The sequence below is a fragment of the Nothoprocta perdicaria genome, unplaced genomic scaffold (assembly GCF_003342845.1).
Source record: "Nothoprocta perdicaria isolate Ctin4 unplaced genomic scaffold, notPer1 scaffold_174, whole genome shotgun sequence".
Classification (NCBI taxonomy): domain Eukaryota; kingdom Metazoa; phylum Chordata; class Aves; order Tinamiformes; family Tinamidae; genus Nothoprocta; species Nothoprocta perdicaria.
In genome coordinates this window covers 203,207-216,467 of record NW_020454916.1, presented here as the reverse complement: position 1 = coordinate 216,467, position 13,261 = coordinate 203,207, and the positions used below count along the sequence as shown (strand labels likewise).

Genomic DNA, 13,261 nt, shown 5'->3' with positions numbered 1-13,261 from the left:
CCAGTGAATGTTACCTATTTTTTTCCCAAAAATTCCTAATTGTATTCTCTGATACTCCAAGTTTGTTATTTGAAAGACATAATCCTTTGTCTTTTCACAATATTTCACAATATTTCATACATAACCTAAGATTTATTTAGTACCTGTCAGCTTGGTAGCTTCATGTCAGCCCCATCCATCATCTGGATGTATTTGTTCTACATGAAAGGTGCAGCTGATGAGTCTGTTTTCCATTCTTTTAATTTCATTCTTTAAATTTACCAGTTTTCTTTTCTCTTTTAAGGTCAATGATTTCGTGAGAGATAAGTTCAGAACTAAAGATGGCTCTGTCCCGTTGGCTGCAGAAATTCTTGCTGGTGGCTGCGTAAGTATCTTGAATTTCCTTCAGACAAGCTCTATGAAACTGCAATGTGTAAGATTAACTGTGGAGACTGAGGCTTCTGTTTGACCACAGATGCAGTGAAAGAGCAGACTCTGCTAGAGCATCTCAGTTCTTTCCTAGATTTGCCAGCGGTTCTTGAGGAAAGGGTAAATGTTGCTGTGCATCATGCCTTTCAACTGCTTTATATAATTCTCACAGCTTAGAGTTTGTTTCCTTAATAAAGAATGACTTTTCTTCATGTTGCCTGTAGCTTACGGCCTAAACAGGATTCCTGCTAACCTTTCCAGAAGTTAATAATCAGTTACTACGTTGTGGCACCCACTCTGCCACGTCACTCCTTTCCTGATGTGTTGTTGCGCCCACTAATTTTCCCTTTCTGCGGTGATACGAGCTTTCTGAAATGGCAAAAACTACTCATGCTTCCCTGAGTTCACAGCACACGTAGGCTGTGTGATGTTAACTGAGTACATAATGCAGTCCTGGATGTAGGCTGTATTTAAAACCCACTAAGTTGTTAAGATTGTTTTCTTTGCACGAGGTACTATCTTAATGAACAGCTGCTGTATTACCGGGTGAATGATAATATTTCACATTTTGGTCTAGTTCTGTGTGTTAATATTACAGCTCGCTTTATCTGYGGTATTGATTTTGTTCAAGCAAATGTAAATACTTTAGGTAAAATGAATAGTTGCCCAAAGCCTAGTGCCCTTTATAGATAAAGAACATTGTTTATTTAAAGTGGCTTTGATCGCTGGGGCCCAGCAATGTTGGTATATTTTCAATCCATCTTTGTTTCTGCTGTCATAAGACAGATGAGGTCACATTTTCAAGCAGCTTCTACCTGTGTTGAAGACTCCATGGACCAACAACTTAAAGCCCAATAATTGTATCTTGGGCTCAGTAGGTGCCTCGCCGCCGTTCCCTAGTTCTCAGGAGATGGGGCAGGATTTGGCTGCTCTCTGACTGCTCCTTCTGTTTGATCACTGACCTGTTGTAGACTGCCAGGTAGGATCCCCTTGTTCTGTAACTTTAGGAGCATTCAGTGGAGGGGAAAAGAAGAAAAAAAAAAAGAAAAAGAAAAAAGAAGGGGGGAGGTGGGAGAGAAGAATGTGGGTCTCTAAAGTCCCATCCTAAGTAAGTCCGTGCTGTAAATGAGGGAGAAATGCAATAAAGTCCTTGCAGAGGAAAAAGTATTTGCCCCTCGCGCTAATAAAACATCTTATGAACGTAGCAGCCACAGAGAATTCGGCAAATTTTTCATTTAAAATGTCATTTGATCTCGCTTTGTGATTTTACTGACTGCCGGGGAGTTTTTAATGCAGGACCGGAGAGCTGCCGTTCAGGAGAAGGCTGCTTTTTGCCAGTAGCCTTCGTAAACTGGGGGGCTGCTTTAAAACAGAGGTGGCTTGAGGCACATTTGAAACGTGCTGTAGATGTTGGCGTGTCCCATTTGGTGCTTGAAAGGGAGGWTTCACCGCGAGGTGCTGCATAACGCGGCAGCAGCAGACGTGCGGTGGCAGAGTGCCCTGGGTTTGCTTTTAAGTGGAGGGCTCCTCTTAAGGGCCTAGTCTCGTGCCAGGTAGATAGGCTGCAACTTGCCTTTTCTGCAGGTGGTCTTTGTTTTTTGTAATTTTAAACCCAATTCAGASTAGCAACAGAGACTGTCATTACAAGCACAGCCTCGTTTTGTGGGGGGGAAAGGAGATTAATTTTTCTGTGTTGGTGTAAATAAGTGCTAAAAATATGAGATTCCAAAGCAATTTTTTTTTTCCCTGAAGTTTTCAGCCTTGMACCGGCCTAACTTTTTGTTTCTGTTTGAGCCGAAGTGAAACTTCTGATTCCTGTGGAAGCTCTAATGAGACTGTAGAATCGTTCTGAAAATGTTCAGGCTCGGATTTTACCTCATTTGAAAACGTAGTAATCACTTATGTGGGAGGCAAAGAGCATGATGTGTTAGAGTCTAAAAAAAGGGCAGCCAAATAAGATGAATTTTATTAAAGAAACCTGCCCTACCACAGTTCCACTCTGCACATCTAGATCTCGGCTGCGATTTCCCTTTGTAAAATCTCCCTTTTTTCTGTGCTTCTTTGGAGTGGGATATGCGTGTGCTGAGGCGCGTGCGGGATTTTCATGGCTTTAATAGCAGCCCTATGGGTGCCTGACAGGGAGGAGCGGGCAGAGGCCCGGGATTATTTGCTTGTTTAGGGACACAAAGGGCTTGGAAGGGGTCAGTATCACCTGAATAGCTGCCCTCTGCCAGGCTTGACTCTTAAGTCCCTGAGGAGCAATCCCTGCCTCCTAATTACTGAGAATTAGTGCCCATGGCTGGCTTGGGCACTTGCAGCTGAGGCGGGTTGTTCCATTGAACAAGTCCCTTCTGTTTGGTAAACTGTTTTCTCTCCTGCRAAAATGGGAAGAAAAAGCAGAAAGATCTTTTACTTGGTGACCTCGCGGCACTTAGCTCAGCTCACAGCCTCTTCATGGCTTTTCATTATGTGAAGATGAAAGTGAGGAGTTTTCTGACATGGTTGGGGTTTTTTTCTTTTGTTTTCCCTTTTTTTTTTTTTTTTTCTGAGAATCCCCCCACACATTTAAAAATACAACCTTTCTGGTTTTGTGCAGCATCTTAAGGGCAGCTGGTATTTAATTTGCTGTGCTGACTCAAAATTTCCCTTCTCCTTTGTTTGCCAGAGCCTTTTCTAGTGATTATGGAAATTGTTAGCAAAATGGTGAAACTACACATAGCTTACAGGATTGCAGAGTGCCCAGCAGCCACGGAGAGATACGGTCGCTGCCCTGGACCTCTCGTATCTGCATTGGTTCATGCGGGTTCGATACAATCATTATGATTATCAGCCTGGTGAAAGTGTTTGCTTCCAAGACTTTGGAATCACCACCGCGGTGATACGGGAGAGCTGTGATTTGGTTGGCATCCGTACCACAGAGCTGACCCACAATCTCCTCAAATTAAAAGGTGCAAAAATAGATAAGGATTGATTTGAACTAATCCCATAACTTACCTTAAGGAATTCTTGGATAAAGAAATGAGTTTGGGGCAGCTGTAAGTACAATTTTTTGGGGGGGGAAACATTCTTTTCTGATCTTTAAATATATTTCATATTTTAAAGAAAAAAAAACCAATACTTAAACTGAGATTGGTTGCATAATTCTCTTAGTTTATCCATCTAAAATTTTTTTGATAAAAAATGATGTGTTTTTGATACAATATTACCCGCTTCTTTTGAGTTTTATTAGCCAGTTAATATTGCCACTTTTTAAAAGCAGCATAAACATGGTTTTGGGGCTTTGAGAAGCTGCTTTTATGACTGTGCTCATAGGTTGCACGTTTGCACGTTCATTTGAAGAATTTACATTGTGCTTGCAAGCAACTGTGCAAAGATTCCAAGTAAAGAATCATCAAAAAAATACAAACAAAATGTTAAGAAAAATGGAAGAAGTATCGTAGTACTACTGAAAAGCAATGGCTATAAAACATACATGGGCTTGTCTGACTTTACCAGAGCAATATCTAGATAAATCAGAGGCCTCATGTTCTACAAGAKAGGGGAAAAATGTTTTATTTTGCACCCTTCCCTCCTGCTCTCCCTGCTCTTTCCGGGCACTCGCAGTCTTTTTCCTTCCCAGCTGCCCAGTGTGTGCTCACTGTTAGCCAGCTGAAATCATGTAGCACAGCACAGTTACAGACCCCGTACAGATCTGCTTTTATTTAAGCTGTCAAGACAATTTTGGGCATATTTCTAGAGGTTTTATAGGAATCGTAATAAAGCTGAAGTACACTGGACCTGCGTGGACAACCAGAGCTCTGCAGTGGAACAAAAAATTTAGGTATGGTTAAGATGGAGTTCATCTCGAAAGTGTGCTGAACCCACCCCGAATTAATTCATGTGCAGCAATAGGATACTAAATTCCAGATTGAATTTGCCAAACAACCAATCCAGTGTAGCTAGTTTAATGCTAAGCTACTCACAACATTTGTTTTATGTTTCAGAAAGTAATAAAGATAAGTCCAGGTCGGAGCTGCATTTTGCTGTGGCAGTGTAGTAGAGGTAGGAGCACTCCAACTCCCACTCTCTTTTTARGTATCTTATTTGCAAAAATCCCGCTTTTTTAAAGCTGCAGGGTAAAGGAAACTGAAAGTGTCACTCTTGTTTTCATTCAGAAACTTAAATCTGATAAAATTTTATTTTATTTGGCAAGGAAATCCGAGTTCTGGGTAAAATGAAACTCAGCATTATGTACGCCGGGGAAAAAATCATCTCTGTGTGATAGCTGAAAAAAAAGAGCAACCACGATCAGACCTAAAAGTTTTGGTGTAGCTTATTGAGATAGTTAAGAAATAATGGTGTTCTTTATGATTACTCATATTAGCTTTGAAGGAAAATGGTGTGTCTTTCTTGAACTCGTAGCAGATTTGCTTTAAGAGGTCTACTCTCTCTGCAGTCGGTGAATGGAGCTTCCATTACTGTCAAGGGCAGTTCTGCATGCATGTTTAGAAGCCCCAGCTTCACCTTTCTTATTTAAGGAAAGGTTTGAAAGGCACTTTTTTTTGAAAAATCATAATTAAAATTAAAATAGTCTATTTTCTCTTTATATAAAATTCACTTAATTTAATTATTTTTATTTTTAAAGTATACTTTAATATAATTGATAAAGCAAAATATAGCATAATTAATTATGGAACTTTTTCCTCAATTTTTCCCCCGAAATACCGTGCACTTGCATTGCAGCTATTTTCAACATAGTGGTTCAAACCATCCTTAAGCTTTTATTACAAAAGAGATCATACATATTTGAACTTAAATTTGTCTTCCCATTTCCCGTTAGCTGGGCTTCAGTTCCACTCTGTTTTAATTGTCCTCAACTAATTTGCAGCTAATCTGGGTTTTAAGCCTTACACTAAAGTGCAGGAAGGGAACACACAGTAACACGAGAGCCCTTCGAGGAGGGAGCACCAAGGGGTGGGGAAGCTCCTGCTTTGCTTTGGCCTCACCCCACATTTCCTTGTAGGTCTGGATGGTTTAAAAGTAGTTTTCTGCATCTTTCAGCCAGTCCTGCCTGTTTAAACTGGCCTTCCTGAGAGCACGAAGAACTTAGAATGTGATTTCACTCTGTTTTGAATGTTCCTTTTGGATAAGCTAATTTATTTTATTTTTTTTTTCCAACAATATTTTCCCATAAGCAGTTAGAGATGCTTTCCCTATTTTTTCTCCTCTTTTTCTTGACTTCCCTTCTTACCTCAAAAAAACAACAAAAGGAAAAAAAAAGGATTTTTTTTACATATTGCAAAAGAAAAACGAAAAGGAGGGAYGGGTTTAGGCTGTTACGTTTCTGATTGTACAACAGATGATTGTATTAAAAAAATGTTTTTTGCAACAAACATGCTTGATATTCTTTCCATTTGAAAAGCATTCAATATTTTTCTTTACCGTTGTATTAGAAAGAATGGCTGAAAATTATTGTTTGATGATATTTTATAGCTTAAAACATATAATTGGTTTGACAATTATATTTTATTACACATCCGCTTCTCCTATTCTTCATTACTGCCTATTTTAAAAGGCAGTAAGATATTTTAATGTTTACTAGAATAGGTTCCAAAAAAACCCTCAAACTCAAATCAGGGTTTAAAATCTAGTTTTCTATGACAGAAAAAAAAAAAGAGAAGATATTTATGATGTCACAGTAATTTATGATGTGACCAAGAAATAATGGGTCATAGTTTTAATGCAGCTACCATACCTTAAGACTTGGAAGGTCTGTAAATCATTAAGTGATTCCACAGCTAGTCAAAATAGACAAGTAAAGGCAGACAGAGCCAAATGTTAACATATTTGACAGGTCTGTAACTTAATTGCTTTTATAATGCCAATCAAGTAGGCTCCACTTGGATTTTTTGGCTAGGCTTCTGACGAATTATATTACCTATAAAGTAGAAAATATCAAATCCACAATTCTGATTTTTTTCCGTGCCGCAGAGTCGGTCGGTGTCTGTAAACAAACTGTCCTTGCCTTTGTGCCTGTGGAGCCGTGCCATGAACGAAGCGTGGCAGGGAAATCCTCCCAACGGGGACGTGCCCCGCGGGCCGGCGCGGAGCGGGAGCAGGAACGAGCTCCTGTTGGGCCTAACCGTGGTCCTGTTTCGGGGCGCTTTAACGTGCCCATGTGAAGGGGCCCACTCTGCACRTGTGGGCTTTAGGGAGGCTTCTCGAGGTGAGTGGTGCTCCCTGCTGAGTTAAACCAAGGCAGAGGCTCAGCCTGAGCCGGCGTGGGCCGTGGAGCAGCACGTGGCTGAGGCCTCAGGGATCCTCCCGGCATGGGCAGTGAAGGGGTTTTCCCTGTGGGCTCTCATCACTGAGGAGCATTATCCGAGTCCTGCGTAGGTAGGACCACAGGCAGGAGAGGAATGAAACAGCACGGGATGGCTCACCGGGGCTTATGAAGCTTGGCTTTATCTGGGAAGCAYGTCACATCCAGCTGCCCTTTGGAGAACCCAGCCAGGCTTGCCCTTATGCACAGTTCTGAATGATTAAGGTTGTCGCCGTGGAAATCTATATAAGAAAAACAGTCACTTTGGACAGATGTCTGTTATTCAGTAGCTCTTCTGGCAACAGGCAGATCTGTCATGAAATCACCTTTGCAGCAGCTYGACAGAATTCATCTTGATGAATCTTGAGATCTTCTGCCCTGTGAACTCCAAGAGCTTTCAGGGTGCTTTGAAACGCTGCAGYGGCACTTTCTAAATCTGGCTTCCCAGCCTGATTTTGTCATAGACTCAGAATGTGATTTAGTGGTAAATCATTTAAGTTCTGTGCATTAGTTGCTCTTCACTGTACATGGTGAGTGGTAATTCATGCTTCCTTTGAGTGCCTTTTTATTTTACCTTTTTATTTTATTATTTTTTTAAATGACAGGGAACAGTCTTTATATTTTGTATGCCAGCTCTCAGCACATGAGGAACCCTAACTTTAGTTAACATGATAGTAAATACAGAGGAAAACAAGTTGTTTGCCAGGCAACTGGCAAGGAGTAAGGGCCTGGGACTAAGGAGTATGATAAACAGTTGACTAAAAATGGTAGGACTTGCACCTATTGCTCTMTTTGTAAATTGGATGAGTAAGCATGGGGGTGCAGGTGATTTAAACTGCAGGTCGATTTGAGATAATTATGTAATGTACTGCATAGGTATTCTGATAGTTGCCATGAATGCCATAATTGCTATCCTGTGTTGCTGGGGGATATTAACACTTCCRTAACGCTCCTATGCCTTTTTTCAGCCATGGGCAAGATCTTAAGAGATGCTAAGGGACAAGGTAGATGGGAGCCAGGAGACAGGTCAAGGCTGCCTCTCGGTGCTCTTAGCTGAGAACAGGCAAAGATGCTGTAAGGAGCTGATACATCAACGTGGAGGTTAGAGACACTAGTGCCGTTGGGTATTAATTGTCATGAAAGGAAAAAAATCTGGGATGCTCTGCAGGCCAAGACTGTAGAAATGCAAGGAGGTTCCTTMCCAAGCAGCAAGCTCCGTGCTCCTGGAAACTGCCCTGCCGCTTCCACGTGCGGCCTGCAGCATTCCTGCTCGGCAGGGTTGTGTCTGGCAAGTGCTCCCTCCTTCCCTGGCCGTATGGGTGCGCAAAATGCTGCTGCACTGAAAAGAATGGAAATTTCCTAGTACCGTGRTGGGGTTGAAAATTTGCTTGATTTCCAGTGAGGTTTATTATGGGGTGATTTAGACGTTTGCATAACTAAAAAACATTCTGACACTTGACAACAACCCTGTTTGTTATTAAGCTGTTCATTTCTTCCCCTCACTGGAGAGTGGCTTGAATTTCCCCATGGACAAAAAAATACCTGAACATTTTCTACTACCTTCTTCCACTCAGGAAAGCAGTAAAGAAGGACTGTGATAGTCAGTACCGTGTTACTGTCCAAGGTTATACTGCCATCGAGAGGTGATATCATACCAAATAGAGAGCTGAAAAATGGCAAAAATGAAGGAGGAAAAAAAAGATCATTTTTTAAAATCCATATGTATGTATATGCCTACATAGCTGTGTGTCTGTTAAAGCACATTGAATGTTTTTCAGTAATTCGGATTTCCTGTAGTTATTTGTGAACTGGGAAATCTGGGAAGATGGAGGTGTTTTTCCCTTTGCCCCTTGCTTTGCACCAAACAAGACCCTAAATGCTTGTGGTGTTACAGAAAGGGACCGAGTTGCAACTAGGTGCAATGTTAAATTCTTGCAGAAAAGTACAGCCTGTGTGGCTTACAAATAATTGTCTATGCAGTGTCTGCATGTATATATTCCTATAAATAAGTCAAAATTACGGTTCTTATTTTAACAAAAGTATAATAACTGAAAAATAATGGTTGTTTTTCTTTTTTCTTCTGTTCGGATCATTAGTTATTTTAAAAATTGATCGAAAGAGGTGAAATGGGATTCAGAATTGAGAGTAATCAGATTTTTAACTTCAATATAGAAAAATGGGCATCACTGGGACGAACCAATTGGTGAAACAGTTGGTGAAATKTATCCCAGAAGGATGTTTTGACACTTGGCGAAGGAAATTTTTAAGCTTGAACTGGCTGAACTGAAACAGGRTTTGTTCTAGCGAAAAATCACTTCAAAATAGCTACCCTTTGGGAGCTTATTTTAAAATGAGGTGCACTTTTAATGGCGAGGAAAACACCACGGATCTTCCTGAGGCTCCAAGGATGACGCCCAGTAACTCAGGAGCTACCAGGGCTGGGCAGGCACGAACCGGCTTCGCTGGAGGCTGCAGGAGCCTTCATTCAGGGGTGCTTGGGGAGCAGGGAGGTGCASTTACCCATGGGGTGGTTAAATGGGAGGCTGGTGACGGCCCTGCCTACTCTCCTTGTTACCATTAGAGTAACGCTGACACTACTGGCCTTTGTTCTCCTTTACAATCACCTATATCTTTCTAGAATCTTTCTCTCAATATGGCATTCACATTTACACGTGCAAGGGTTTTGGTAGGTTTCTAAATTACCCAGTGTTTTAGTGCATTAATAATCATAAACTGCACTTCAATTTTGTTGTCACCTCTTGAATTTTGATACGGTTTTCCCATAGTGAAAATTAAAGGAGCTGTGGAGTCGGGGCACAATGGACGGCGAGAAGATCATAGTGAGAGAAAATAGTTTGTTTGTGCTAATGCAGATCTGTTGATGAGAGTTTTTAAACAGGGTGTTTTAGAGGAGAGCTGTGGTATAGTGAGCTCACAAAYGACTATTATCACCTAGTGCTGGCCTTTCATCCTTTTAAGAAGAAAAATGTATAATGTCATGTGGGAACACTTAATATTTGTAATACATCAACCAAAATGTTTATTACTTAGGAATTTGTAATTCATCATAAAAGAGCTTTCCAAGATTTTTTCATGTGAAGCTTTTGCAAGATGAGTAGACAAGGAAAAGAAACCATCTCAATTCTTTGAAAACTTATTTACTTAATATGTTTCTTTTTAGTGCAAAACTTAAGTCAACAAATGTGCCAAATAATTTATCATCCTAATTTCTGATGGCAAGAAGAATAGCAGTTTTATATGTACCAGGATTCTGGTTTGGTAAATGCAGTTAAATTAAATTATGCCAATTTGAAAGTCAAAACCAGTTGAGTTGCACAAGAGCATGCTTTTTCTGGTCAAAATAGGAAACATTTGGGATATTTTGGGGGTTATGTAAAGACTTTAATTTGTAACCACACTGTGTATGCTCAGTCTAAGTGGTAGGCAAGAATTGTTGGTCGTGCGATTTGCTGTTTCTTCAGCACATTATTGAAACCATATTACTGTGCATAGCTTTTTATTTTGAATGATAGTTAATCTGAAGTATGATTAATTCTCTTAACATTTTAGTAACTTGAAAAAAAGACATGCGCATAGCATTTGCATACTAGAGATGGCTAGATGCAAGTGCTTTTAAATACAGTTGATTTAATTTTMGTCATTACCTTCTACAAAAAAAATGTTCTGTTGTGATGGGAGTGAGGGATTAGGGRTTGCCCTTTCCATAGTTTATGATGTTAGAACTTAGAAAAGAGCCTAACTCTTGGGTCGGATTATTAAGAGAAGTTAAGAGAAGTTGGAATGGCAGTCTGATGAATTTTGATCAGAGTTTGAATTACTTGAATATGTTTCAGTTATGTCATGCAGTTTTTTCTTTTAAATTTTTTGATGCAGGGCTTATCGGTATAGCAAAAAGCTTATGCCCTACATTTCATATTGCATGTAAGATGTACTTTAAGTATAATACACTTGCCACCATTGTGATTTAGATCTTTAAATCTTTTTAAATCAGTTGAGTGACATCTTGCAAACAAATGTCCACTAAAAAATTCAAATCATTTAGATTTTTAATTAATGAAGTCTTAAAGTTTGTAGACCTTCGTTACCTGGTGCACAAATGGTGTGGGGCTCAGGCTGTTAAACAGCATTTAATGACACTAAAACTTGTAAGGCAGCGGGGCTTTAAAGAAGCCAAAGATTGTCTGCAGTTCTGGCCTTTGGAATCCATGTGTTCTTGTTTTATGAACTCATGCCAAAGCTGAAGAAGTCCCTGCCAGACTCTTACTCCTCAGTAGTGTGTTTTCGCTTTCGARGTACTGGCATGCAGATCTCAGTTTCTTTACTTAGCTACTAATTCTTCCTTTCATTTTATGACTTGCTTTACAATGTTCTTGGCTTGGCAGTACTGCAAAAATCGGTGTTGGTGAGTGTATTCTTGCAGCAAGAACTGAGCTAGTGTCTGTTTGATGAACTGCAGTGTCACTGGCTGAGCTGCTTCCTCTCTCTTTCCTGACCATTCATCTCATGTGGGGTAGRTTTCTACCTTATGAACTGCAGTTTATTGACTGCTACTAAAACTTACATTTGCTGGTAGCTTAACGGACTGCAGCAGGATTAAAAACGTCTTCTGTGGAATATAACAGAATAGATACTGCATGTAATTAATAATTAACATATTGTCTTCCCCTTGTAATTTCAGGCTGGAGGATCTCAAGTGATCTTTACCAACCCCCTAGAAATTGTCAAGATTCGATTACAGGTGGCTGGAGAAATTACTACTGGTCCACGAGTTAGTGCCCTCACTGTCTTACGGGACTTAGGCTTCTTTGGTCTCTACAAGGTAACTTTTTCTATACATCTATATGTAATTAAAAGCCAACTGTGAATATTTCAAGTCAAAAGCTTTTGGTTTGAATAGAGTCATTATCTTCATAATGTGTAAGCCATTTACTTTTTTTTTTTGGTTCTCCATTGTAATGAGATATCTTCATTTTTCATTTCTGTTTCAAGGAAGACACTGTTCGTTTTCTTCTGGTTGTGGTTTTAAACATGTGGCTCTTTTGGATCTCGTTAGAATGTCTTTTATCACTTCAGCAGGTCTGGATTTAAGTATTGTTCACTGACGATGAGTCTGTGATTCCTGATGTTCTACCTGCTGTAAAAATAGACTTGTTTTCATGACACAAAGCCAACAGTTTYGGAGCYGTGCTCCTGCTCTTCTGAGTTTCAYACAGCAGCTTTTCCAGATGTCATTGTTAATCAGGGGATGGGAATTAATTGCAGTGCAATAACTGCTAAAGAAATACAGACGATGGGACCCCAGCATAGAAATAAACCACTGAAGCTTGCCCTTGGCGTTTTAGGAAGAGCATTACCACAAATGTTGTTGAGAAAAGCTGCTTTTAAAAGGGTACACTACCAACTCCATACTTCTGCTTTCACCATTGTTGTCCTCACATGCATGAGTAAGTACATACATATAAATAAAGCCTTTTTAKACTGAAGGAGATATGGAGGAATGTGAAATGTCTAGAATGCTTTGAGAGAACCATTACACACAGTTTTGAAACAAGAACCATAACAAATGCCATGTCCTGCAGAGCATCGTGTGGTGTTTCTTCAGATTCTGCAAGGTGAGTTGCAGGCCTTGCAAGATTCTACAGGAAGAAGCTTTCCTGCTCTCCATTTGTTGGAGAATTCCCAGTGCAGCCAGCAGGATTCCCGTTTTTCTTATTTTTTCTTATTTACAGCAGTGCAACTGTAAACTCAAATAAAAGATACCAACACCTAATGAGCCCCCTCCCCCTGCCCCACAATACTTAAATTTCAGCTCTGTTTTTAAGGGTGCAATCCTTTTAAATTGTTCTGTTAGCATCACAAAGAGCAGGGCTGCCCATGAGTAGATGTATGTATGTTTTGGCCTGGAGAGAAGTAGCAGGTCTGAATAGGGTTTAATAGGGAGTTGTTTTTCTCCTTAAATTGACTTGCTAATTTTTTAGGTGTTTTACTGAAGGATGCTATTGTATAAACTCCCAGTAAATGACATTATGGTGCTGATCAGGGCAGGCATTTACAACTGAAAACATGGATATCGTAAACGTATTGCATCCCTGAGGCTGCAGAGGGATGGAGAGCAGCTATGGACTTAGTTAAAATAAAACATAAAATGAGAAAGAATGACAGACTAGCTGAATAAAGTAGCATTTATTAGATATTATTCTTTTCCTGAACATTCTGTATTTGTTAATGAGCAGAGTTCGCTGTGTTCTTACATTTTTAAATGGCACTAGTACCTCAGATCACAAAAATGACTTATTTCTGTGTTTGACAGTAGGAATACTGACCAGGAATATATCTTCTTCTGAACTGGAGCAAGTTAGAGCACCGCTCTGCGTTGAAACAGGCACTGTTATTAATCACAAGCTAACACAGATTCATTGGTTATTTATCAAGTCCATTTACTCCCCCAGAACAAGGTTCCTTCCCGMGGGCTTTTTATGGCTTTTGCTGTCTCTGTCCCACCGTCTCTCCCTGCTCCTTGTGTGTGCACAT

The 13,261-nt window shown here is 40.1% G+C and overlaps 1 protein-coding gene across 2 annotated transcripts in view; it reads left to right on the top strand.

Annotated features, from left to right (window-relative positions):
• Positions 1 to 13,261, top strand: part of SLC25A13 (solute carrier family 25 member 13) — a 94,610-nt gene that overhangs the window by 65,275 nt on the left and 16,074 nt on the right. For both annotated transcript variants that reach the window (XM_026036271.1, XM_026036272.1), the window contains exons 13-14: positions 284 to 364; positions 11,409 to 11,549. In XM_026036271.1, the coding sequence (XP_025892056.1) occupies positions 284 to 364; positions 11,409 to 11,549 (222 nt within the window). The remainder of the gene's footprint in view (positions 1 to 283; positions 365 to 11,408; positions 11,550 to 13,261) is intronic.